At 44.4% G+C, this 26867-nt stretch overlaps 1 protein-coding gene across 1 annotated transcript in view; it reads right to left on the minus strand.

Annotated features, from left to right (window-relative positions):
• Wwox (WW domain-containing oxidoreductase) overlaps positions 1 to 26867 on the minus strand; it is a 663476-nt gene that overhangs the window by 189182 nt on the left and 447427 nt on the right. The window contains exon 6 of the mRNA XM_067102038.1: positions 1557 to 1696. Within this exon, the coding sequence (XP_066958139.1) occupies positions 1557 to 1696 (140 nt within the window). The remainder of the gene's footprint in view (positions 1 to 1556; positions 1697 to 26867) is intronic.

Raw genomic sequence — 26867 nt, forward strand, 5'->3', positions numbered from 1 at the left:
GATCCCAAAACCTTCCATTTTTAGCATCCGTATCTTTACATTCTTCACAAGTTAAGTCAGTGGAACACGCTTGCCCCCCTACAGTCCAAGTGTGAGAGTTATAAGTAGTTTTTGTTAGTCTCATATTGCAGCCTTTACTGCAATGGCGCAAGCTAGCTGAACTTGAGTCTGACATCAAGGCTAACATGTCAACGAAAATAAAGTCTCTAATCTAAAGAAAAGTCCTAATCTGTGACAAAAGGTCAAGCAGAGAAAACCTAATATAAATACAAATGTCAAAAGCTACCAAAATAATAAATACTTCACCAAACAGAAGAAACATCCAAAGAAAAAGTGTCGAAATTTCAAAACCAAGCTGAATGCTCACAACTGAACTTCAGTCGAGAGCCAACAGTAAACAAACTGCCGCGTTATTCCTCTTTTACACTGAAAGTGGGCAGGGTCAAGTCACCTGCACTAGTGAACTAGCGCTACCCGCGAATTTCAAAATTTTAAGCTGCCAGCGAGTGAAACTCTGAGCAAAGTGAGCAATGTAATTGCTTGGTAAGTTACATATATAAAACAAGGGAATTAATTCCAAGTGTTAATGAGCCCTTCACCAACTAGGTGGTTCTACATCAAAGGGAATTTTCAAAAGATATTGCCTCCTCTGTGTTATTAATATGACAAGCATATTGATATCTCTCAGGTTCAAATATTACTGGGTCTTTGACAAGATCACAGCAGCCCCCCCTGTTGACTTAAACATTAACCACAATCCCAGCAATGGTATCCCTTCTTGGTAATCAAGACAGTAAAGAGGAACTCTGAGTGGTTTGACACCAAGATGGAAGAAAACTGAAAAAATTTGAAAGATGAAGAAAGAGATGACGAGTACAGTATAGCGAGATATTTACAGTAGATCTGAACTGGGGGAAAGAAGAGTACCCTGTTTGAGGCCACCCCAGGGGATCCCTTCATTGAGAAGGAACCTGCATGCAGGGCAATTACATAGATTTCTCCTTGAAGCACGACATTGCTGCCTCTGATGCCTCCCGAACATGCCTTTTTCAGAAAGTATAATTGTTGAGACCATTATAGCAAGTTCCACAGTGTACAAATATAATTCAAGGTAAATTATCTAATTATACAAAGACTAAAATATTGCTGAAAAACTGTACACAAAATGATCCAATAACCAGAGCTAACTACATAATTTCCCACCTCAAATGGGTAACAAATGGCCTATGGTATATATGATGAAGGTTAAATATTTGTAAATAATAAATATAAACATATACTAATTAATCTGTTATAAAAGATAGCAAATGTCAATCTATGATGCATGATGATTAAAAACTAGTGGTGAACAAACCAAAGCAAAAACAAAGGTTCAACAAAAGCCCAAGAAAAAGGTGAGAAGCAATCAGGATCATTTTCTCATACCTGTCAATCAATGCTGATAACTGCAATGAAGATATTAGTAATTTTGTGATAAGAGTTTTCCCTTGCTTTCGACAACAATGAGGACTTGACCTACAACTCATACCATGTACTGTACTATGAAAACTACTCACCAAATCGTCTCTGCATCTCAAGAGCTGTGAGTACATTGCAAAGCTTTGTGTTTGCATAAGCCCTGACAGACGAATATGCAGCACTGAAAGATGGTGACAACACCTCTTCTTCAATGTTACCACAATGTAAGGTTGCGAATCTGAAAGGTCAATATTTATTCATTCTGAAATCTTTTTAAAAATATGGAATAAAAATAACCGCTATACTGTACTCTATACACAAAACTTTTGTAAGAAGGCCACTGCTACAATTATAATCATTATTATTATATTATTCAGAAGATAAAACCTTATTCATATGAAACTAGCCTACAAAGGTCATTGACTTGAAAATGACATTTTTATAATAAAATAAAATTTTATTTCTGAGCTCGGCACCGTGTCACCCGGTGAAATTCCATTCTTACACGAATTTCTAGGTATAAATATTGCTAAATATACCAGAGAAAAAAGCTTACAGGAATGCTGGAGTTACTACCCCCAGATCGAGCACCTTCGATGAAGATGTCGGTATAACCAAGGGTGAGTGAAGGAATCACAACCACAGAGCCACACTCGATAGACATCCCCATGTCAATATCCCCGAGAAGAGTGAGGGGCCGTACCAGCGCCCACGCTCCCCAGCCCGCCATGCGGCGACTCCAGCGCCATCTGAACTCATTCCATTTCTAGCACTTGATTTTTGCACTACGGTGTTTTGTTAGCCTGTGTTTTTCGGCTTATTTTGCATCTTTGTCATGTCGTCGAGCAGCTTTACCATGTCCAAGTTAAGTACCATCTGATTTTGGGGTTGTCTTATGATTTGTTGGCTGTCTTAGCCCGTAACTGTTATTATTCGTGGCTTTGTTATGACGCTACGGCGTCCCCCAGCCAGCCATGTTGTCTGCGAGGTTTACCCACTCAGCTTGTTCTGTTTGGGTTTTTCCTGGTCGGCTCATGCCTTATGCTTCCCCATAAGTCTCATCCTGGTGGTTTTCTAAGTGGGATTGTTCGGTTTCATTTTAACGATAATGTTTTTGATCTGTTCCTTAAGGTTCCCGCATCGGGTTCCCGTTTTGTTCCCGCTTAGTTTTCTCCCCAGGATGTTTCCTCTTGGACATTTTAGCTTAATAATTATATTTATATTAATTATTTTTATTGGCTGATGCTCGACATCATGCTATCTCTGCGTTGTCCTATTCCGTGGGGACGTCAGGCTCATCCTGTCGCTTCCTTCGGTTAGGCTATGCGCCAAACACAGTATATTTTTATCTTATTTTATATTGTTTATTTCACACACATTTGGTGATTTATTTGGTTAAATTTTGTCACAGCCTAGTGTACGTTAGGCTTTTATTGCCCCCTTGACCTCCTATTCTCCCTTCCCTTGAGTTAGGTTAAGCGAGAGGATGGGGTCAGCAGGTTGAGGGATTTCTGTTGTCGTGCCTTCCTGTCCGTTGTTTGGGTGTGGAGTGAGTCCCCATTCTCCTCCCTCTTCTTTACGAAGGGGTTGAGTTTTTTCTGTGGGCATTTCTCCTCCACGAGCGTTATTCCTCCCTTACGTTCGGCTCTGGTTGGTCTTCGACTCGGAAATTCTCTCCCTGTTGTTCCCTTTTTCTCCCCTTTTCCTTCTCTTCCCCCTTTCATAGGCTACGTCTATGTTTATAGGTGAGAGTACAGAGGTCTTGGTCGTTCTTTCCCCCTTTCCCTTAGGTGTAGGCCATGATTTTAGGTATCATGCAGTTGAGCGGGTGAGTTTCTCCCCAGTCTCCTGTTCGCCTCTGCTCTGGCCTACTACCTTCCCTGTCCACTCCACCCCCCCCTCCCCTACCCTGTTTTGGGTCCAGCTTCTCGTCATCTTCTCTTGCGGGTGATGTCGGTGTCCGACTCTCACCCCATGTTGTGAATCTTTCTGGTTGAGGGATTTGCTCCCTCCCAGAGCTGGTTCCAGGTGACTCGTGGCTGGGCTCAATGTTTCGTTCACCCGCTCTCCTAGGATCGAGCAAGTTCTCGAACGTCTCAGGGTTTTCTTCTCGACCTTGTTCTATGTTCGCTCCGGCGTTCGAGATGCTTTAGTTGGGTTGACTGGCGCTTACATCTGCCCCGGTGGATCGTGGTGTTTGACACCCTCACCCTTCTTTGGTTCTCTACGATAAGGTCCTGAGATCTCCGGTGTGGGTGGTTCCGGACTCCGGGGAACGTAGATTTATATTGTCTTGTTAACCAATTACGTTACCATCTTATTTTGTTTTGTTTCCCCGGCGGCTCATCCCGCCTGGGGACTAGTGTGTGTTTATATATGCCCCGGCGGTTTACCCCGCCGATAGATGTTTATTATTTTGAATTTCCCGGCGGTTCACCCCGCCGTTGAGTGGAAATTTATTTATTATTATTATTATTTCATGATGGTCATAGAGTCCGGTGATTTCACCCCTGGGTTTTGCCGTTCTGTTCCCGGCATCCCTCGCGGTGAAGGTCCCGTTGATTCGGCCCCCTCGTTCCGCCGGTTTACTCCGGCAGTCGGGGGGGTTTGTACCCAGCTTACCTTAAATTAAGTTACTTTTTAGTAGGCCCGTCTCTGACGAGGTTTTTTCATTCCGCCGGTTTACTGAAATACCCTTGCCTACTTAGCTTAAGTTTCTTAGAAAGGTAAGCTCATTTACTGTTTTCACTTACAGACTGTTCGCTGTGAGGAGCCCGGGTGTTCCGCCACTCTTCAGCAACCCTATGGCCATGTGGTGTGTCGGACCCACGCTGGTTGTGCAGTCCGACTGGATGATCTGATCGTGTGGCACCCGGAGGGCTGCGAGGTGTGCTTTGCTCTTTCTTGGTGCACCCAGGACGAGTCGGTAAGCTATTTGCTTTCCACCGCATGTTAATTCTGCCTTCCATATTGCAATGTTTCGCGATATTTTGTAATTTATTTTATTTAGGTATTTCTTAGCCTCCCTTTGACTCACCCCTTTTTCAGGCTGACGAGTCCTCGAAAAAGAGGCTATTGAGTCCCTCCGCGCTTGGGTGGCTGGGTTTGGGAGGAACGTTCGTCGGGAAGCCATACGTCCTCGACGACGAAGTGGAGATACCTTCTCTACCCCGGAGCCCGGATCGCCGTGGCCGTACCAACTGAAGTGGCCGCCCCATCATTGAGCAGATCCGGTCGTGACCCAGCCACTCGTAGATGAGACCCCACGCCGGAGGTTTCAGAAGACGTCGCCGCTCTGGACCTGGATTTAGAGCCTATGAATACCGAGCAGTACCAGGTAGGTGGTGAGGTAAGTGAGGCAGTGGGGCGGGCGCCCTTTTGATTCCCCTTCTTCATCAACCTCTTCCTTTCAGGGCTTTTCCAAGTCTTCCATCTTGAGGACAGTGCTCCATCTACTGTCCCCAAGTTGAAGACTTCGTGGAAAGGCGAAGGGCTTTAAGTCCTCATCTTCCCGGAAGGCATCCCCTTTCCCCGTCGAAGGCAAAGGTCTCCGCACCTCTGGCCTCCGGGAGTAAAGCTGGAACCTCGGGCAAAGGAGCGAGTAAGAGGCGGCCAGACCCAGCCCTCCTCGCCAGCCTCCCTTTGACCCTGAAGCGTTTGCTGGGATGCTCCTAGCTAGATTCTCGTCGGAGGTCGATTCCAAGCTTTCGAAGCTTGCGGACAGGTTGCAGAGTCAGGAGAATCTGATTGCTGATATGGCTCGCTCCGGCGGTGCCGGACCCAGTTATCAGATCCCTGATACTGCTTCCCTCCCTCCTTTTGACGTTGGAAACCCGTGGTGTTTTGCTCTACGTGCCATTCGCCATGAGGATACCCTGACAATCGAGGGTTTGGGCACGAGACGTCTGGAGGAGCTGGAGTTCTTCCCTCCTGACCTCTTGCCCCCCTATCCAGGCTTTGTTAGGCTGACGGAGGAAGCCTGGGTACGTTCAGATGAGGTCCCAAAGGAGATGATGATCTTCCCTAGGGACCAGGCACAATCGGCTCTGCTTCGCACTCTCACTGAGTGGCAAGCAGATAATACAAAGCTCACTCCGTTCAAGGGGAACTATACCATGTTCTCCTTGGGTGACAAGTTACCCACTCCCTGCCTGAATAAAGTTGCTTTGGCGACTGCTCAGGCCTACTTCGAAGGCAAACCTTTGCCTCAGCTCAGGGAGACGGACTCCACATCCCTGGTGTTCCCGGGAGGTGAGGAGTTCTGGAGGGATGCCCCATCTACTTTCACGGTGGGTAAGTTAGATGCCTTCTGTGCGTCCACACAATTCAGTGAGCAGCTTCCCAAACTCCCAGAAGCTCTCCTGAAGACGGAGTTCGAGGCAAGGACGAGACTGAGCCGGTCTTTGAATTCCTTGTGTCTGTCAGAGGCGGTGGCCGTCTCATGCGCAGACGAACAACTCTTCCAGGTTCTGGCTAAATCCCTGTTGGCAGGTTTTCAGTCAGACCTGTATGACTTCATGGTGGCTAAGTTGGAGTGCCGCAAATTCATTTTCGCGGATGCCACCATTCGTCATGAGCCTAATAAGCTCATGAAGAGCTCCATCTGGGGGACTAACCTCTTCCCAGAGGATGAAGTTTCGAAGGTCCTGGGCGAAGCTACTAGGGCTAATCAGAGCCTACGAGCGAGATGGGGTATTTCCGCCTTCAAACGGAAAACTCCCGAAACTGGTGATTCCCAGGCTAAGTCGGGGAAACGCCTCAGGAGAAGGAGGCCTCATCCCCAGACAGTGGTTCAAGCTGTCCCAGTTTCGGCGGTAGGCCAACCCTCCACCTCCAAGGCTCAACCCCACCAATATGTGCTGGTTCAACTAGCCCAACCTCTTGCTGCACCATCGTACGTCTCTTCTCCGGCGTACAACTCCTCCTATGAGGGCCGTGGGGTCTTTCACGGCCTTAATAGAAGTGCAAGGGGAGGCAGGGGTTGCGCCCCATACAGAGGTAGGACTGGATCCGCCTCTCAGGGAAGATCAGGCCGTGGTAGAGGAAGCAAGCCCTCTTCCTCCCACTGAGACCAATCAGGTAGGTGGTCGCCTCTACCGGTTCAAAGACCAGTGGACCTTCAGCCCTTGGGCACACTGCATTGTGTCCAAAGGCCTGGGTTGGAGCTGGATCAAGGATCCCCCTCCCTTGACCAGGTTTTACCAACCCCCCTCCAAAACCCTACAGGACTTTGTAACAGAGCTTCTCAACAAGAGAGCAATAAAGAAAGTAAGGCACCTCAAATTTCAAGGCAGGTTGTTCACTGTCCCAAAGAAAGATTCCGGCCAACAAAGAGTGATTCTAGATCTATCACGTCTAAATCGCTACATAAGATGCGACAAGTTTTGCATGCTTACGGTAGCTCAGGTACGGACTCTACTTCCGCGTGGAGCCGTCACCACCTCTATCGATCTTTCAGACGCTTACTATCACGTCCCGGTTGCGCGGAACCTCTCCCTTCCTGGGTTTCAAACTCGGGAAACAAGCCTACTCCTTCAGAGTCATGCCTTTCGGACTCAATGTAGCCCCCAGAATTTTTACGAAACCGGCGGAAACAGTCGTTCAGCAACTACGGTCCCGGGGAATCTCCCTGGCGGCTTACCTGGACGATTGGATAATCTGGGCTCCGACAGTTCTGGAGTGCCGGAAGGTTACGGCCATAGTGATCAAGTTTCTGGAGTCGTTAGGCTTTCAGCTGAACAGTGAGAAGTCCCGCCTGACTCCGGAATCCCGGTTTCAGTGGCTAGGCCTCCAATGGGATCTGACTTCGTACAGGTTGTCCCTCCTGCCACCCAAGCGGAAGGAGATTGCCGCCACTACCAGGAAATTTTTGAGGGACAAAGCAGCATCCCGCCGGTCTCAAGAGAGGATTCTCGGCTCCCTTCAATTCGCCTCAGTGACGGACCTGCTTTTGAAAGCGAAACTAAAAGATATAAACAGAGTATGGCAGAGACGAGCCAATGTCAGGCTCAGAGACAGGATCTCTTCAATCCCGCGAATCTTGAAAACAAGACTCCGGCCATGGTCCACAGCCAGTGGCCTGTTGAAGTCGGTTCCACTTCAATTTCCCCCTCCGGCGTTGGTAATCCACACGGACGCTTCATTAAGCGGTTGGGGAGGGTACTCACCAAAACAAAAAGTTCAAGGAACGTGGTCCACAATGTTCCAACAGTTTCATATAAACACCTTGGAAGCTATGGCAGTGTTTCTAACACTCAAGAAACTTCGCCCCGCCAGCCGGATTCACGTCAAGCTTGTGCTGGACAGCGCCGTGGTGGTTCATTGCATCAACAGGGGCGGCTCCAAATCAGGTCGTGTAAACCAGGTGATGGTAGCTATCTTCTCCTTGGCGAACAAACACGGCTGGCATCTGTCAGCCACCCACCTAGCGGGGGTGCGGAACGTGGCGGCGGACTCCCTGTCCAGGACTACTCCGTTGGAGACGGAGTGGTCTCTGGATGAGGACTCCTTCAAGTGGATTCGCCGCCGGGTTCCGGGCCTCCAAGTGGATCTGTTCGCCACGGAGAGCAATCACAAGCTTCCCTGTTACGTGGCTCCCAACCTGGACCCCAGGCTTTTGCCACAGATGCGATGTCCATAAATTGGAATTGTTGGGAGAGGATATATCTGTTTCCTCCGATAAACATGTTGTTAAAAGTCCTACACAAACTCAGGTCATTCAACGGCCAATTAGCTCTAGTAGCTCCCTATTGGCCGAAGAGCAACTGGTTTCCTCTATTAAAGGAACTCAAGTTGCAGTGTCATCAGATACCCAAACCCAGACTGACCCAAGTAGTACAAACAAAGACTGTGTCAGCTTCCTTAAGAATTCAGAATGCACTGGTTTTATGGACTTTATAAAGTTTGCTGCAAAGAAGGGAGCAAACATTGACCCCGTCAACACTCTGTTTTGGAATCAGACAAGAGAGATTCTACTCTCAGACAATACGATTCGGCAGTCAAAAAATTGGCGTCCTTTTTTTAAAGGCATCTGGAGCTCAAACTATGACAACCAACTTAGCAGTTACTTTCTTTAGGTCACTGATTGAAAAAGGCCTTGCCCCGGCCACTATTACTACAGCTAAATCAGCCTTAAAGAAGGTATTTTTGTACGGTTTTAATATTGACCTTACAGATTCATACTTCTCCTCCATCCCCAGAGCATGTGCCCGTTTGAGACCAGTAACTTGCCCTCCTTCCGTTACCTGGTTCCTCAACGATGTTTTGAAATTAGCCACTGACATTGATAATTCTCTATGCTCATACTTGGATCTGTTAAGGGAAACCTTGTTTCTGATTAGCTTAGCTTCAGGTGCCAGAATTTCAGAGCTATCGGCCCTCACTAGAGGTGATGATCATGTTAATTTCCTTCCGTCCGGAGAAGTCCTCCTTTCCCCTGATCATACGTTCTTAGCTAAGAATGAAGACCCTCAGGACAGGTGGTCCCCCTGGAAGGTGGTGCCTCTTCCTCAGGACCAGTCATTATGTCCAGTATATACCTTAAAGTCTTACCTACAAAGAACTCCACAGTTTAAGTCGGGTCCTCTTTTCATCAGGGAGAAAGGTGGTACTCTCTCTTTGAATGCTATAAGACAACAAATTCTGTATTTTATTAAACAAGCTAACCCAGATTCAGTTCCAAAGGTTCATGATATCCGAGCAGTAGCTACCTCCACTAATTATTTTTATAATATGGATTTTGCCGAACTTACCAAGTATACAGAATGGAAATCACCTCTAGTGTTTAAACGCCACTATTTAAAATCACTCGAAGCTCTTAAATTTTCTACAGTGGCTGTGGGAAGTGTCATCTCCCCACCTTAATTATCCTTATCCCTTTCCTTTCCCCCCCGCCCGCCTGCCTCATTTATTTCACTGCCTGCCTTTCTGGATCGTTCATGCCTCGCTGCCTTGCTCCTCATACTCGATATTGGTATTTCTGATTATTGCTTGTCTTGTGTTTTGGAATTTGATATGTTGTGGATTTAGATTTAGTCAGAGGTACTGAAGCGGTTTTTATTTTGCTTCATGTACCTTATATATTTTTGTCTTTCAATTGTATCTCATTGCTTTTAGGTTTAAGTTTGTAATTACTGGTTATTCTATTGAATTGTAGGGGCCTTTTATTTTCCCCTATTGTACTACATGTTTGTGTTTCTACCTTGTTCCTAGGTTAAGTTTGCTATTTCATTGTAATCTTTGATGTGAGGTGTATTATGCCACCAGTATTTACTTATAGTTAAGCCCAATTTTCATTGTTGAGATATTTTTATTAAATCTATTTTTCCATAGCATGTGTCTCTTTCCAATTACCTTTTGTATTTTGTTGTAGCTTTGCAGTCTTGGCATGATTCTCTGACACTATTTCACCGGGTGACATGGGGCCGAGCTCAGAAAAGGGATTTTGACAAAGGAAAAATCTATTTCTGAGGGAGGCCCCGTGTCACCCGGTGACCCCCCCTAGAATATTTTGAGGTACAGGTTCGCCCCCCCTGCTGGCTCATGCCAAGCCTGGGGATGGTGCTAGTCTGGAATGAGTTCAGATGGCGCTGGAGTTGCTGCGTGGTGGGCTGGGGAGCGTGGGCGCTGGTACGGCCCCTCACTCTTCTCGGGGATATTGACATGGGGATGTCTATCGAGTGTGGCTCTGTGGTTGTGATTCCTTCACTCACCCTTGGTTATACCGACATCTTCATCGAAGGTGCTCGATCTGGGGGTAGTAACTCCAGCATTCCTGTAAGCTTTTTTCTCTGGTATATTTAGCAATATTTATACCTAAAAATTCGTGTAAGAATGGAATTTCACCGGGTGACACGGGGCCTCCCTCAGAAATAGATTTTTCCTTTGTCAAAATCCCTTATATACTTACCAAGCAATTACATAGCTAACCGCTTCCTACCACGGCAGACCAAAAATTCAAATTTTGAGGTGGCGCTACCATCGTTAGTGTAGGTGACAGGGTCCCACCCACTACTGGGACTGACAGGTACAACTCAGCGGGAAATATCAATTCATTTGAGCCAAAATATGTCCGTCTGTGGGGAAGGAGGGGAGGCTCCGATTATGTAATTGCTTGGTAAGTATATATAAAAATTTATTTTATTATAAAAATGTCATTTTTATATAAGTGACTTATCAAGCAATTACATAGCTGACTCCACACTGAGAGGAGGCGGGTTAGATGGACATAAAACTAATCCAAAACATTAAAATATAATGACTTTGAACTAGAAGTTTGCTAGCACTGAGATAATGCTTTTTGTACCTTAGCTGGTAAGAGAGCTGCTACAGGTAAATACTGTACCTGTAGAGGGCTTGGCTTATTGGCCAGAGTCGCCCCTACTTCAGTGGGTACTTTGCAGCTGTGGAAGTACACCCATGGCTGACAAAGGCAAAAAGGTGCCCTTGCCCTGGGCATGACCAGAATACAAAACAACAGTGTCACCTATACCACAATAAAAACTAGACAACCAACACCCCAACCATAAAAAATCTGGTGGGTACTCTAGGTACGCTTGTACCCCCAGGCTTCCCAACAACTCAACATCTAAAAAAAAAAAAAACAAGGCACGGCGATAGCAGAGGGACAATTTGCCCCCTATGCTTCCTCTCCCAACACCATGCCAGCCATGGATAAAGGCCATAACATGCTACAATTATCAAAAAATGCTTCCACGTCTTTCAGGTAGTGCGAAGCAAACACAGATTTTGATCTCCAAAAAGTAGATTGGAGAATGGAAGACAACGACATATTATGACGGAATGCAAAAGAAGTGGCGACGACTCGAACCTCATGAGCCTTTACCCTCAAGATCGGGAAGGCGTCCTCTTGAGTCTGAGAGTGTGCTTCTGAGATAAGGCTCCTTAAGAAAAAGGAGAGGGCATTCTTAGAGAGCGGGCGAGATGGGTTTCTCACCGAACACCAAAGGTTGCTAGAGAAACCCATGATCTTCTCAGTCCTGTAGATGTAAAGCTGCAAGGCCCTCACAGGGCAAAGAAGTCTCTCTTCCAGCCCAGAATGTTCTCTAAGCTCTTAATAATAAACAAGCAGGGTCAGGGACGAGAAACGCCTCGTTCTTAGCGAGGAAATTGTGTGAAAAAGAGCATACTGTGCCTCCTTGTGCAAAACCAACTTTCTTATCCATTGCTTGGGGCTCGCTTACTTGCCTTGCTGTAGCCAGTGCTGCAAGAAAGAGAGTCTTCTGCGTGAGGGACTTCAAAGAGGCAGAATGAAGAAGTTCAAAAGAGGAGCTCACAAGCCATTTCAAAACCACCTCCAAATTCCAAGGGACTGAAGAGCAATTGTCTGTCTTGGAGGTCTCAAAAGACTTGACATGATCACTAATATCTTGGTTCATAGACAGGTTAAGGCCTCTGTGCTTGAACACTGAGCTAAGCATAGCCCTATATCCCTTAACTATAGATGGTGTCTATCTCCTAACAGACTTGAGAAAGAGCAAGAAGTCCACAATTTGGGCTACAGAGGTTTCAGAAGAAGAGACATGATTTTGTGCACACCAACTTCTGAACACTGTCCACTTAGATGGGTAGAGCTTGCTAGAAGAAGCTCTTCTACATCTAGCAATAGCTTCTGGAGCCCTATGTGAAAATCCTTTTGCTCTGACGAGGCTTCTGACAGTCTGAAGCCTGTCAGGGCCAGAGCAGACAACCCTTGATGGCGTCTGTGAAAATGTGGCTGGTTGAGCAGCGACTGTTCTTGTGGAAGAAGCCTTGGAAAATCCACAAAAAGTCTCAGCAGATCTGGAAACCACTCCTTTCTTGGCCAGAAGGGAGTGACTAGTGTCATCGAGATGCTCCGATGAGAACTGAACTTGTTTAATGCCTCCTGAATCATCCCAAAGGGGGAAAAGGTGTAGACATCTTGGCCTGTCCAGTCTAAAAACATTGCGTCCATCATCCAAGCTAAAAGGTCCGGGACTGGAGAGCAAAAGAGAGGAAGTCAGTTGTTCTTTGTAATAGCAAAGAGATCTATGGAGGGCTTGCCCCAAAGTCCCCACAGATTGTTGCAGACTCTGGAATGCAAGGTCAACTCTGTAGGGAGAACCTGGTGACTGCAGCTTAACTGGTCTGCCATAACATTCATCTTCCCCTGCACAAAGTGGGGGAGTAGCTTGATCTGATTTTGTTCTGGCCATAGAAGAAGCTCTTTGGCTGCTTCGTAGAGTGAAAGAGTGGGTGCCCCCTGCTTGCGAATGTAGGACACAGCTGTGGTGTTGTTTGAGTAAATCGCAACTATTTTCCCCGATATGAGTGGAGAAAAAGCTTGAAGGCCCAGATGAATGGCTTTCAACTCCTTGACCTTGATATGTAGTGATTTCTGAGCTGCGGTCCATGTCCCCGACACCTTCCAACTCCCTAACAATGGTCCCCACCCCACGTCTGAGGCGTCAGAGTAGAATTCTGGGGTTCAGAGGAGATAGTGTCCTTCCTGAAGTCTCTCCTAGGATAACCACCATCGGAGATCCTCCTTGATATCTGACGTTACTGGGAAGACTACGGAGTCTGACTGAGTCTTCCTGCATCAATTTGCCTTCAGGAAGAATTGCAGGGGCCTCATGTGAAGTCAACCCAACCTCACAAAAGATTCCACTGAGGCTAGAGTTCTGAGAAGGCTCATCCACAGGAAAGAACAAGTTGAGACTAAAAAAATCCTGCACAGTTTGGAGACATGACTTGACCCTCTTGGGGGAGAGAAAAGCCCGGAAACTCAAGAGTTCAGAGTCATCCCCAAGTAAAGGATCCTCTGAGACGGAGTCATTTGGGACTTCTGTACATTTATCAAGATGCCTAACTCCTTCGTTAGGCAAAGGGTCCTTTATAAGTCCTTTGTGCATTGCTCCTCTGACGGAGAGTGGAGAAGCCAATTGTCCAGGTATAAGGACATGTTGATTGCAAGAAGATGAAGCCACTTGCAGTGGGGAGCGAGGATTCAGGACCTGTGGGGCTGTGGACAGGCCGAAGTACTTATAAATTGGAGAACCTGGCCCTGAAAGATGAACCTCAGGAACTTCCTTGAGTCCGAGTGGATGGGGACATGAAAATACACATCTACCATGTCCAGGCTGATCATCCTGTTGCCCTGATTGAGAGAGGACATGACAGACCAGTTCGTCTCCATGTGGAACTTGGTCTTCGCCACAAACAAGTTTAAAGCGCTGACATCCAAAACTGGTCTCCAGCCCCCGGAAGCCTTGGGGACAACAAAAAGCCTGTTGTAGATCAGTTCTAATGAAAGGTCTACAACTTCCTCCACCGCTCCTTTGCGAAGGAGAGAATCCACCTCTTGAGCAAGGGCCGAATAAGCTGTCAAGGTGATCAGCAACTTTGAAAGCAGAGGAGTGTGATTGAAAGGAATGGAGTAGCCAGTCTTCAGAACCAGCACTACCCAAGGTTCTACACCCCAGCGACTCCATTTCTCCGAAAAAAGGTGCAACCTGGCACCAACCAGAGCATGAAGGACAGATGTCTCATTTACTGGTGGCTGGTTTGGCCAAAGACTTCTTAAATGACTTTGCTGGAGGACAAAGGTTTGAGCGAGGTCTGGAGTGGGTTCTAGATCTTCCTCCATGAAATGACTGAGTCTGCAGAGGTAAAAAAGGCCTGGAAATGACTGCAGGAGTTACCTTGGGACACTTCGATGATTGGGTCAGAAGATCAGTAGTCGATTTCTTCTGCAGATCCAAAAGAACTTCTTTAATGGTGTCCTGGGGAAAAAGGTAAGACTTGTCAAGTGGAGCGAATAAGAGAGCTGACTTCTGGATAGAGGTCACTCCTTTAGTAGTAAAGGAGCATCACAGCTCCCGCTTCTTCAACAAGCCCATCGCATATAGCGATAGAAGTTCAGCTGAACCATCCCTCACTGCCTTGTCTGCAGAAGAAAGAACATTAAACCAGTCCGAAGCAGTCTTCTGCAAGGGCTGGGCAGTCTTCAGTTTTCTGTGCCAAAACCCCCACTGTCCAATCCAGGAAACTAAAAATCTCCAAAACCTTGAAAATATTATGAACAAGATGATCTAGTTCGGGGGATGAAAAGAACTTTCCCTGAGGCGAAAGCAGTACGATGCAATGCATCAACCAAGCCAGAGAAGTCCCCCGGGAGGAGGCAGAAACTCCCAAGGAAGGTGCTTCCCCAGTGGCATAAAACCTGTACCTCCTCTTAAGAAGCTTCGAAGAAGGAAAGGTGAAAGTAGCCTTGCCAGCAGCTCTCTTCGAAGTCAACCACCCATCGACCTCTTTCCCTGAATTCTTCGAAGAAGAGGAGAAGACAAGCTTGGGAAAACATGACTCAGAGGCATGCTTCTTCATCAAAAATGTAGAGGCAGGGGAGTCCAGAGGAGCAGGCTGAAGAAGTCTGGGAAGTTCAATAACAGGAACCTGAGGAGACTCAAATGGGCAGAGGCAGGTGCCGAATCATGGTCCACTTCTTCCTCCTCTGACGAAATAGGAGAGAGAACTAAATCCTCAGACTTAGGAACTGTCTTCTTCTTTAAGAAAGTCATAAAATCCTCCAAGTGACACTTGATCAGAGCCAAACAAGAATCCTCTTGAGGCGACAAAAGAGGGAGAGGCAGTGATGGCGTCGGGTGCCTAGAAGAAGCAGGAGTTGAACAGTCTGGAGTTGGCGCTAAGTGAGAAGTTGGTGCCAAATGAGCAAGCGCAGGCGCCTGAGATTGAGCAGCTGGTACCAGGCGCTCAGGAGAAGGCAAGCACTCAGGAGCGCAAGAGTGCTTGGGCTGAGGTGGCAAGCACTTATTACAAGAGCGCTTGGGAGACAAGATCAGGTGATCTTTGGCACCAAGAGACTCCAGACTATCCCAGGCTGCTTGTCGAACTTGAGACAACGAAGGAGGTGGATCAGCAAAACTGCAAGAAGGTTGGGGACTAACACTGACTTCCTTAAGTCTCTTAATGGGAGGAAGAGAGCTGTCTACAGCCGCAGAATGTCCCTTCAAAGGACGAGAAACAGAAGATGGACGCCTACAACGCCTTCCATCTGACTACAAATCTTCCGAATCAGACATATGATGCGCACTAAATGAGACACCTTTCCAGTGGCGGGCAGCCGACACCTGGGAACGTGCAACAGCTCGATGGTGGGGACGACTGCCTGTGAGCAAACCCTACCAGCCTCCCTTCGACCTCCGATGTGTCTTCTCCCCGGTGCAGGGGAGCGGGACTGGGACCTTCGTCTAGGAGTGCCGGTAGGACAGACAACTGCCACCTCAGAGAACACAACACTCTCACTTTGTACTTTACTAACACTGGGAACACTGGTAGCACAAACACCTGGAACAAAAGCTTTATCAACAAAAGTCTTAGAAGATAAACCAAGATTCATGACTGTATTGACCAAAAACTCTAACTTCTTAACAACCCTAGACTCGAGACTGGCGATGGTGTTGGAATCAGAAGCATGGGAAGATGGTAAAGGAGTATGTGGTAAATCAGTAGGAGGACTGAAAATTGGAGAAACAGAAGGGATAAGAGAGAAGAAACAGCACTACCCTCAGCCAATGAAGGCAAAGTAGCTTCTAAGCTAGCTCTATGCTTCGCCCTAAGAGCAGCCTTCCTCTACCTATCTTTATCAAGTTTATCAGAATGTGAATGATAAACCTTCCACTGCTGAGAATCCCAATCCTGAAATTCCTGACAAAAAATCTCCCCATTACAATCTTGTCCCCTACATTTAATACATTAAGTATGAGAATCATACATAATCTTACTTAATCTAGTTTTACATCCTCGGTACAGAACTGAATGCTAGAAGAACTAGAATCTAACATGACAAAATAGTGAAAAATTACAAAATAACCTAATAATTCACTAATTGCAAAAAAGGCCACACAAAACCTGAGTACATCACCAAATACAGGAAAACCATCTGATAAATGACACAAGGTACTGCCCAAAAACCACTGAAGTTGATCAGGTGCCGGCAGAAAACGAACTGATGTTTCCCGCTGAGTTGTACCTGCCAGTTCCGATAGTGGGCGAGACCCTGTCACCTACACTAGCGATGGTAGCGCCACCGCGAAATTTGAATAAATTTGTTTGTATTTAGCATTTCCCAACGTTTTGTGAGAGAGAGAGAGAGAGAGAGAGAGAGAGAGAGAGAGAGAGAGAGAGAGAGAGAGAGAGAGAGAGAGAGAGAGAGAGAGAGTGTAATTGTCGTTAGTGAGTGCTTGGTTGTTGGAAGAGGGATGAGGGTCTTTAGTCTGAGTTTGTTTACGGTGCTGTCTGTCTGTGTAAATGTCGAGGGAGTTTTTTCAGTTTTGAGTGAGTCTTGAGCTGAGTTCTGTGCAAGGATGGACATTAATGGTGGATTATTGTATGTTTCATGAGTCGTGTGTTTTGTTGGATGTCATTGTTGTCTGTGCATGTGTCTCTTCCTTTTTGCTTGTTTTTTTTGGGTTGAAAGTCTGTTTTCGGTTTTGTTTGTGTAATTTTGTCTACTGTGTTGGCGACCGTGGACAAGTTCATCCATCTCCCAGCAACCGAGGATCAGAGTGAGTATTGTATGTGGTTATATGTTCTGTGTATCTGTGTTGTGTATTGTTTTGTGTTTTTAAATTCCGCCATATAATATTTGGCGCCCAAATGGGGCAGCTGTATTGCAGCTGCAATTGAGATTGGTGGCTGGTAGTGTGACTGAAGAGAAGGATGGAAGAGGAACTGGTGAGGTTGAGAGAGGAGAATACGTGGTTGAGGGGTGAGAATGAGAGATTGAGGAGTCAGTTGGAGGAGATGGGGGGAATGCTAAGAAGTGCAAAAGAAGAAATGAAAGGGGAGATGAAAGAGTCAGAAGAGAGAATGGAAGAGAGGGTGGATAAAAAGTTGGAGGGAATGATGAAAGGTGTGGAAGAAATGGTGAAAGGTATGTTCAAGGGTGTTTTTTGGAGAAGGGGCTGTTGGAGGCAGGTTCTCTGGAACGTGTGAAGGGGCAAGAGAGAAAGAAAAGGAGGAAGAAGTGAATGGAAGCGTGAGTGATGAAAGTGATATGGGAATAGGAAGTAAGAAACGAGGGAATGAGAGGCAGGGTAAGGAAAAGGGGAATGAAAAGCAAGGGAAGGAACAGAGGGAAAGTAAGGATAAGTCAGGGGAAGAAAAAGGGAAGAAGGGAAAGGGAAAGGAAACTGGTAAGAAGGGTAAGGAAGTGGGAAAGGCAGGAAAGAAGGGAGAGGGTGAAAAATAGTAGTGATAGTGAGGTGGATGGAGGTGAGTGGATAAAAGTGGATAAAAAGAGGGGGAAGAAGAGTGTAATGAGTAAGATGAATGTAAGTGCGGAAGTGGACTCTTTGTATTCGGAAGAGGGTATGAAAGGACAGAGTGAAAGTAGCGAAAGTGAGAGTGAAAGTGAGAAAGAAGTGAGAAAGGCTATGTATGTGAGGGAGGTACCCCGGTGTGAAAGGTATAATGAGTACGGAAGTAGGGATTGATTGATTAATTGAGAGTTATCTGGCGTCACAACTACCAGGGTCACCGACGCCGATGGAAGTAGGGATGTGCATGATTTCTTTACGGAGTATGAAAGGTTTTGTCAGGATAAGTATGGGGAAAGTAAGAGAGTGTGGGCACGAGAATTAGGAGAATATTTGACTAGGTTTTTGCTTGATACGTATAGGGTTATTATGAGTGTGGGAGATGTTGAGTATGACAAGGTGAAAGCTAGACTAGTTGAGCAAGCGAGGCGTATGAAAGCAAGTGTTAAGTATAATTTGAAGAGGCAAGAATGAAAGCTGGGGAAACCTTGTCGCTGTATGCTTGTAGGCTGGAGACGTTGGCAAGGAAGAAGTTTGGGGATGATGGGATAGATGAATGTAAGGAGTTAGTACGGAAGTTGTTAGGGACAGTGCCAGATGGTGTTAGAGAATTTGTGAACTTGAAGCGGAAGGAGAAGAAAAGATGGACGAATGAAAGGTTGACTTGGGGAGAAATTTTGGAAATTGTAGAAGATTATGAGCTTGACAGGGTTATAAAGAGAGCAGAAGTGTAAGTGTAAGGGCTGGGGTAGATGAGAGAGTGCCAGAGTTTGGAAGCTTTAGGGATGCAGTGTTGAGGGGCCCAATGAAAATGGCAGATAGTGTAATAGATAGGAGTGTAAGAGCAAGTAATGTGGAGGTGCCAGTGAGGATGAATGGTGGGTTTGTAAGGGAACAACGGGTTGGACGGGTTAGGGATAGTAGTGTACAAAGGGAAGGTCGGTGAATGGAAGTCGAGCGAAGTGTTTTAGATGTGGAAATGAAGGACATACAAAGAATGAGTGTAGGTGGGCTTTAGAAGCGTGTGGAAGGTGTGGGCAGTCGGGACATTTGGTAAGTGAGTGTACGAAAGATAGGGGGGTTAAATGCTACAGGTGCGGACAGGTGGGTCATATTGCTAATGGTTGTAGGGGTACCCAAGTGAATGTAATATGTGGCAACTGTGGTAAGAATGGGCATTATGCGAGAATGTGTTCAGAACCGAGAGCAAAGTGTGTCGAATGTGGAATGGAAGGGCATGTATCAAGTGTATGTAGACGAAAGAGGGTGACTGTGACAGCGAATTTGTGAAACTGACCGTGAAGGGGGTTCAAATGGGTGGATCCTCCAGGATGCAAGCGGTGCGTGTGATGCATGTACGTGAGGGGTTGTTGCATGAGGATCAGCAATTTGTTTTGATAGAGTATGGTAGCAAGTGTGTTGTAAGAAAGGGAAGAACGTAAGGGAAAGGAATGATCGTAAGTTGTGTGATAGGGGTGTGAGTGCCAAAGTGAAAATGAGTGATAAAGCGTGTAATACGGACGAATGGGGTGGTATGAATAGGACGTATAGCATACGCGGGTTTGATATAACTGAGCTGATTGAACGTGTAGGGGTCAGTGAACGGTTGGAGGTGAGCGAAAGTGTAAGAGTAAGAGAGCGTAGCAGTGATAGACGAGTGATTGAAAGCATGAATGAATCGTTGCAAGAATTAGAAAGGTCAATGAGCGAATGGGATGGGTTAGTTGAGGAATTGGGGGAGGTATTTGGGAACGAGTTAGAGGGTATAGATGAGATTGTGGATGAAATTGAGAGTGGTAATAGTGAAGAAGATAGCGTGAATCTGAGAGAGAATGGAGGAGAAAATGTAAATCTTAATGTTGCTGGAAGAGAGAGCGAGTCTGAGAGAATGATTGCGTGCCCGCGAACGCGTTCTAAAGGACCTGCTAGTGAGCATCCGTGGGTATTGCGTAAGGCGATTTGAATGCAGTGTGAAAGGTGTTGGTTGGGAAATGCTAAAAGGGGGGAGAATTATAGAGGGATGAGTAAATTTGTTTGTATTTAGCATTTCCCAACATTTTTGTGAGAGAGAGAGAGAGAGAGAGAGAGAGAGAGAGAGAGAGAGAGAGAGAGAGAGAGAGAGAGAGAGAGAGAGAATATTAATTGTCGTTAGTGAGTGCTTGGTTGTTGGAAGAGGGATGAGGGTCTTTAGTTGAGTTTGTTTACGGTGCTGTCTGTCTGTGTAAATGTCGAGGGAGTTTTTTCAGTTTTGAGTGAGTCTTGAGCTGAGTTCTGTGCAAGGCGGACATTGATGGTGGATTATTGTATGTTTCATGAGTCGTGTGTTTTCTGTTGGATGTCATTGTTGTCTGTGCATGTGTCTCTTTTTTTTGCTTGTTTTTTTGGGTTGAAAGTCTGTTTTCGGTTTTGTTGTGTAATTTTGTCTACTGTGTTGGCGACCGTGGACAAGTTCATCCATCTCCCAGCAACCGAGGATCAGAGTGAGTATTGTATGTGGTTATATGTTCTGTGTATCTGTGTTGTGTATTGTTTTTGTGTTTTTTAAATTCCGCCACACCGGCAGAAAACGAACTGATGTTTCCCGCTGAGTTGTACCTGCCAGTTCCGATAGTGGGCGAGACCCTGTCACCTACACTAGCGATGGTAGTGCCACCGCGAAATTTGAATTTTTGGTCTGCCATGGTAGAAGGCTGTTAGCTATGTAATTGCTTGGTAAGTCACTTATATAAAATTCAAGCTTCTACAGAATATGGTGTTCACTTGGAAGAAGTTAAGGAAAATACACTAACAGAAAATACAGAAAGAAGAGATTAGTTATTAGAAAAGAGAGAAAAAAGATAAATGAGTAAATTAACAAAAAATACATTAAAATATAAATAAATTAATAAAATGCAAGGTGATTTTTTAGGTAATAATGTATTGCATCTTCAATTGAACTTAAGAGGTTCTAATTGCAAAAGAACCTCAGGGAGACTGTTCCACAATCCAATGGTGTGAGGAATAAAAGACCTCTGGAACTGAGAAGTTCAACAGTATGGCATATTTACTGCATAGTGGTGCTGCTGTTCACGGAATCTGGTTGTTCTCAGTAGGAAAAGAAGACGAGGGATCAAATGTGACAGCAAGAGTTCTCTGTTAAAATACAACTTATGAAAAATTGACAAACAAGAAACCATCCGTTGGTGGTCAAAGTCATTACTGGTAGTATTAATAAAGAGAAACCTCCCACCTTGAACCACTCTGTCTAAGAGAGAGAAACCTCTGGCAGAAGCAGACAGCCACACCAGAGGACAGTACTCTGGTTGGGCTGAATTTCTCATTGTTATGAATATATGAGGCCTCACCTAACTTCACTATGTTATCTGTAGTGCTTTTGCGGCATTCAGGGCATTGCAGCGCACAGGTGAATGCCTCATGGTTTGTGAAGCTCAGCACAGAGTGCCCGAGCGAGGGTCACCTTGGGTACAGCTCTGGGAACGGAAGTGCCGGTCATCATTTTGTCTCAAAAGTTCTAGAAGCTCGGTCTGGCTTGAACTGAAAATTTGGGTGTGCTGCGGGGAAGGCAGTTGTGCGTTTGTGTGTCGTGTAAAGTGGTTTGTAGGGTAAGTGTTGAGCATTTTTGTGAAAAGTTATACATTCAATTTGGAGTTGTGTAAGAAGGGCTCTCTCTCTGGGACCAAATTCCTCACTGGAAGGGTGAGTATTGAAAACAAACAATAACTTCACATTTCAGTGGCCTATCATTTTGTTACCATTTCTTATAATTCATTTTGTTGTTTTGTGGAGTGTCACAGACTAAGTCCAATGAGAGATGTTTCTCTCTCTACAGATGTTTCATGCAAGTGCTCATAGAAGCCATGGATAGCTATAGTTAGCCGTGCAAAGTCATGCACAGGAAGTTCGCTACTTAAGTAAACTGGTGACATAGAGACATGAAAAGTTAAAATGGAGAACACTTCGTTACTGGATGGGGGATGGGACTTAATCCTACACTTTATTTTCATTTTATGACTGATTAATTGGTTCTGGAAGTGTTTCAATAATTTTCTATTATCACATCACATTTTTAACCTGTCTTATGTTAGTTTTGCAGAATAAATTATTTTTGTATACCAGGTTTGATTTACACACATTAAATATAGCGCATTTAGTTTCATGAGAGAGAAAGAGAGGCACAGCGCTTGCCCATGACTACCAACACTTCAAGGGTAAGTGTTAACAATCTGTTTTCCTTATTACACATGCTTCTCAAAACTAAGATGTGTCAAAAGTTACATAAAAAATAGTCAAAGCTTCACTCATTTAGCAGAGTTCCATCCACTTGATCTACTAATCAACAGTGTTTTCATTTTACTGGAGTTCATCCTCATACTCATTGACTACACCATTCAGTCATCCAATCCATGACACATTTGTGACTAAGGGCAGCTTCATTTCTCGTAAGTGGAAACTTACTACACCCACCAGTGTTGCATCATTGGCATACTGAACAATATTGTTTCCAACCATGTTACTTGTCTACACTAAAATTAACAGTGGACCAAGAACATTACCCTGTGGAACACACCAGGCACAGTAGGTCTTGGTTCACTAAAGACCCCGTCAACAGCAACTCTCCTAAATCAAAAGCAGCACTAAAATCTATTTGAATTACTCTACCCTCAAAACCCTTCTCAAGGTTCTCTTGTAAATGGCATGTAAAACTTCAAGAGCTTTTCAGGTACCCAACTGACTATTAGCTGATAATCCTTTGGATTCCACATACTTGTATAGTGGCTTAAAAATGAGTTTTTCTGCAATTTTGGAAACCTCAAGGATAACAGAAATTGGCCTGTACTTAAGGCAAGTCTGCAAATACCCTCACTTTAGAACAGCCACTGTATTACTAAGCTTTTGCTCATCAACAAAGATCTTATGTGAACATAAAAATATATAGAATCTACTAATCTTGGGAGACAACATACCAGAAACCTTTATAAAAAAAAACAAGGGGAAGAAATCAGGATCTTCTCCATCCCAGTTATCAAGATTATCGAGAATTTTCTCAACACTCCTAGAGCAAAATGCATAGATTCAGGTTGACAAGTATTAGGGAAAGGGATATCCTCAGCTCATTGCCTAGCTTCAACAGTTCAATAACGCAGTTCAACCTTTACTTTTGGCCAGTAAACACTCTACCATCATCTGTTAGTAATGGTGGGGTGGAAGATGAGCCTGGCCCAAAGACAAAAGATGCCAATTTGGTCCACCACAGATGAGGCCGAGTAATTTCTTTGAGTTTTCTCTTTAAAGAATTATTGTAATTTCTCTCAGCTATATTGTAAATTCTATTTGCAGCATAGCAAGACTCAACAAAAATTACACTATTTTTGTGTAGTTTTCATGTGAATGATTTCGCCTCCATGTGTTGAACTTGGTCTGTTGGTCAATGGTTAGCCCGTCTACATATACCATCAAACCATGGCTGGTAATTTTTTCTGATCTTGGGACATACTTTACTGAATTAACCAACAGAATTTCATTCAACTGCCTCTTGGGATTTGGATCGGAAATGCATCTGAGATATTAAGTGCCTGACAAGCTACAATAATGCGATCCCAATTGGTTTTTGATTTCAGGAGACTGTTTTTCCAATGGTGGTATTAGGAATAGAATAGTGATTGACAGATGTCTTCATCTCAATGGCACAATAATCGAAGGTGCCCATAGACTCTCAGACCTTGGACTTAATGTTAGCTGGAACAATTACCAGAAATATGCATTGGTTCCTCAATTAGCTGAAAAAATCAGAGATACTCGTACACAGACCTTGAGAGCAGACTGGCCATGTAATCAGTGAAACTTGAATGAAGCCACACTCTATGCTTTGCACTGCAGCCTCCACAAACAACCACTAAAGCTTTTGAATCCTGTGACTGAGCCATATTAATCCTCACCAAGATTATAGAGAGTTGTTAATATTCGGATTATGGTAAAGGGCAAATACATAAAATAAAGAACTTACTGGCAACAATGTCCAAGATTTTCCTGATGATACATAGGCTGTCCAAACCTAATGCATATAGCCATATCTTGCGCATATGGGATGTTATGACAATAAATGAGATGAGGGCCATCAAACCCTGGGATAAGAAATTCGACCTTTGACTTGTTTTTAGTTACAAGTGTCTCAGATAAAAACAAACATCACATTATAGTTATGAGCACAATTCTGGAGATCTTAAGTCTAGAATATTTTAGTAAAGTACTCTGCAAGTTTTCTTATGGTAATGAGTAGCAGGCCCTGGGTTATGATCGGTTTCTCTCGGAAGAATTAAAATAATATAAAATTAAAAGCAAATCTAATATATTCATAACAGCAACAACAACAACATTGTAGAAATCAACAGAAAAAAAGGTTTGCATTATAAGGGTAAGTAATACTGACCATGTCATTAAAGAAGCGCTGAAAGCAACTGGTCGACATGTGGAGCAGGAACACTTTGCAAGGAAAATGAGAACCTGCCAGGTTTGCCACATTGATTGGGGAGGGCAGTCAGGAAGGATTAACAAATTATAAAAAGCATATGTACTGTTGTTTCTGATAATTTTTTTTCTCTCTATTTTTTAATGGGTTTTAAAGGTGTGTGATTTGTATTTTTTTTAACTGGGGAGGACCTCTGTCTGTTGAGTTATACAAATCTTTAATAGTCCAAGTTCAGTTTTTTTTCTGTTGTTTAATTTTTCTTTTCTGCGTAAGTGCAGTGGTTCTGAGTAATTATTTTTTTGTGTTCCAATAATGTCCAAGAGGGGAAGACTTAGTTAAATTAGGAGCAAAATACCACAGAGTTTGACAGATACTTTTTTTCTTGTTTCAGGATCTGGAAACTTATAGGTTTCTTTCCTTTGCTTTTGTTTTAATGCTGAAGTTTCATCTGCTCATGGCTTTAGGGGTCGTGGCATGGGCTAATTCCGTAGTTAGGGTAGGCCCAGGTGTTATTACAGAAGAAGACTATGTTGTGTGGTTGTTGACTGATGTGGTAACTTTGAGCATAGAGTTTGAGGATATAGGCTCGGCAAGGGATGAGCTTGAAGCATCCCAGAATAAAGTTCAGTTGCTTAGGAATTTATTGGGTGAGATGAATACCAGACGGAATCTGTCTGATCTGTTGTGAGGTTGGTTAACCGAACTTAATGCTACAGCTGTTAGGGGTTCAGTCCAGGATAAGATTAAGAAGACTTTAACATGGCTTCCAAATCTACCAAATTTAGGTTCTTTAACTTCTCAAGTTTCTCCTAGAAGGGGTAAAAGGGCTGCACCATTGTTAACTGGAGCCATTCTAGTCATACGAACGCTTGCTAGTTTGTCAATTGCTAATCTGGTGAAAATTGAACAGGTATTGGCAAAATTAGCTAGACAAGGCAAAACTTTGATGATTTTACGAGATAGTAATGAGAAATTATGAGAGGGTTTGGAGACATTAAGGACATCTTTAAATGGGTTATTGGTCACAGTTGATACGATGGGGGGGAGACTTAAATGTTACCATAGTTTTGTCTTCTTGTCAAACTACCACATTGAATATTGAGAAAGAAGCGGAATCCGTATTATCGGAAATTCATATACAGGTTAAGGCAGTGGTTGCCGCTTCTAAGGGGTGAATTTTTGGAGATATTTTACCTCTCAGGTCTTTAGAATCGACCTTGATGACTGCAGCGTATCTGTATGGTTCACAGGTAATTTTTACTGGGGAGATTTTGTATTGTTATTATGGGATTTTAAAAGTACAAGTGTCTGATAGGGGGTTGCTTGTGGAAGTTCCAGTTAGTAACTTGAAATTGTTTCATAGTTATATCATACGACCTTTCCCTAGTGGTTTTAATAGTTCAGTTATAGTATGGGATAGTGAGGAGACTATGTACCTTTTGGGGGACCATTTTCAATCCTCGGCTGTTAACTATAAGTCAGGATGTGTTTTAGTTCATGACAGATATATTTGTGACAGTAGTATCTTTACGCTCATAAATGCTGACTGGTTAGGATGTGGGAGGATGTTAGTACATAACCAGACTCCTTCTGATTGTGACTTTCGAATGTTCCAATATGAGTACAAGGTGGCCTCTATGAAGACTCTCAATGTGGTGTTCTGCAATAAATATGATATGTCCATCCAGTGCCATAATTCATCGGATACGTTCCTTCTTCAAGGATCCCGCCTTTTAATATGGCGTGTGGACTGGTCACGCTGAAGTTTTGAGTCCTGGGCAAGAGTGTCTTCAACTCTACTACTCATATCTTCATGCAGCATCTTCATGGGGAAAATGCCTTTAAGGGGAGTGATTGCCACAATTCCACCAATCCTGGAAGACGACCCCTTCGCCATGCTGAACTAGTACCTCCTCATCGCCACTTTATCAGTGATTGGGGCCTTTATCGTCATACTCTTCGTGAAGTGGGGTATTTCTTGTGTACAAAAACACTGTATGAGTAAACCCTCACCTGAAGATCAGCCTGCACGAATCTGGCAATTAGCGATTACTATCTCCCTAGTGCTGGGGCAGCACTTCTTTGTGGTGGCTGAGCATCTGAAAAGCTCACAGGTCACAGATATTTTATGAATTACAATACACAGTAGATTTTTTATTAATAAGTGTGGCTAAAAGGCATTGGGAAGAAGCCGAGACTGTTTTGGCTGGTGTCTGAAGTGCGCATCCTGTATACATGTCCAGGTGAGTCAGATATTCTTGACACATGAGAACATCCCTGCCTATGACAAGACTCTGGCGAGTTTATTTGCCGGAAGTATCCCGGAGTCCGGTGAATTCATTCATATGTGTGTTTGTTTAGGTGGATCCCCAGGGTTTGAAGGAAGGGTTGAATTTATCAACAAATTGCCGTTGAACACCAAATCTTAATAGAAGTCTTCAGTGAAGACTCTGTGGTTCAAGACCTGTCAATTAAGACTGAACATTGCTATTTAGGTAGGAAACTTTCAGATTTCCCAAACTGTAGATTATTCCTTTCATTTTAACATATATCTATTGTGTGTACCTGATAAGTAACATGGGAGGGAATTCCCATATCTTTTATTTTTATCCATTTGTTTAACT

Source organism: Macrobrachium rosenbergii, chromosome 58 (genome assembly GCF_040412425.1).
Source record: "Macrobrachium rosenbergii isolate ZJJX-2024 chromosome 58, ASM4041242v1, whole genome shotgun sequence".
In the NCBI taxonomy this organism is placed as follows: Eukaryota; Metazoa; Arthropoda; class Malacostraca; order Decapoda; family Palaemonidae; genus Macrobrachium; species Macrobrachium rosenbergii.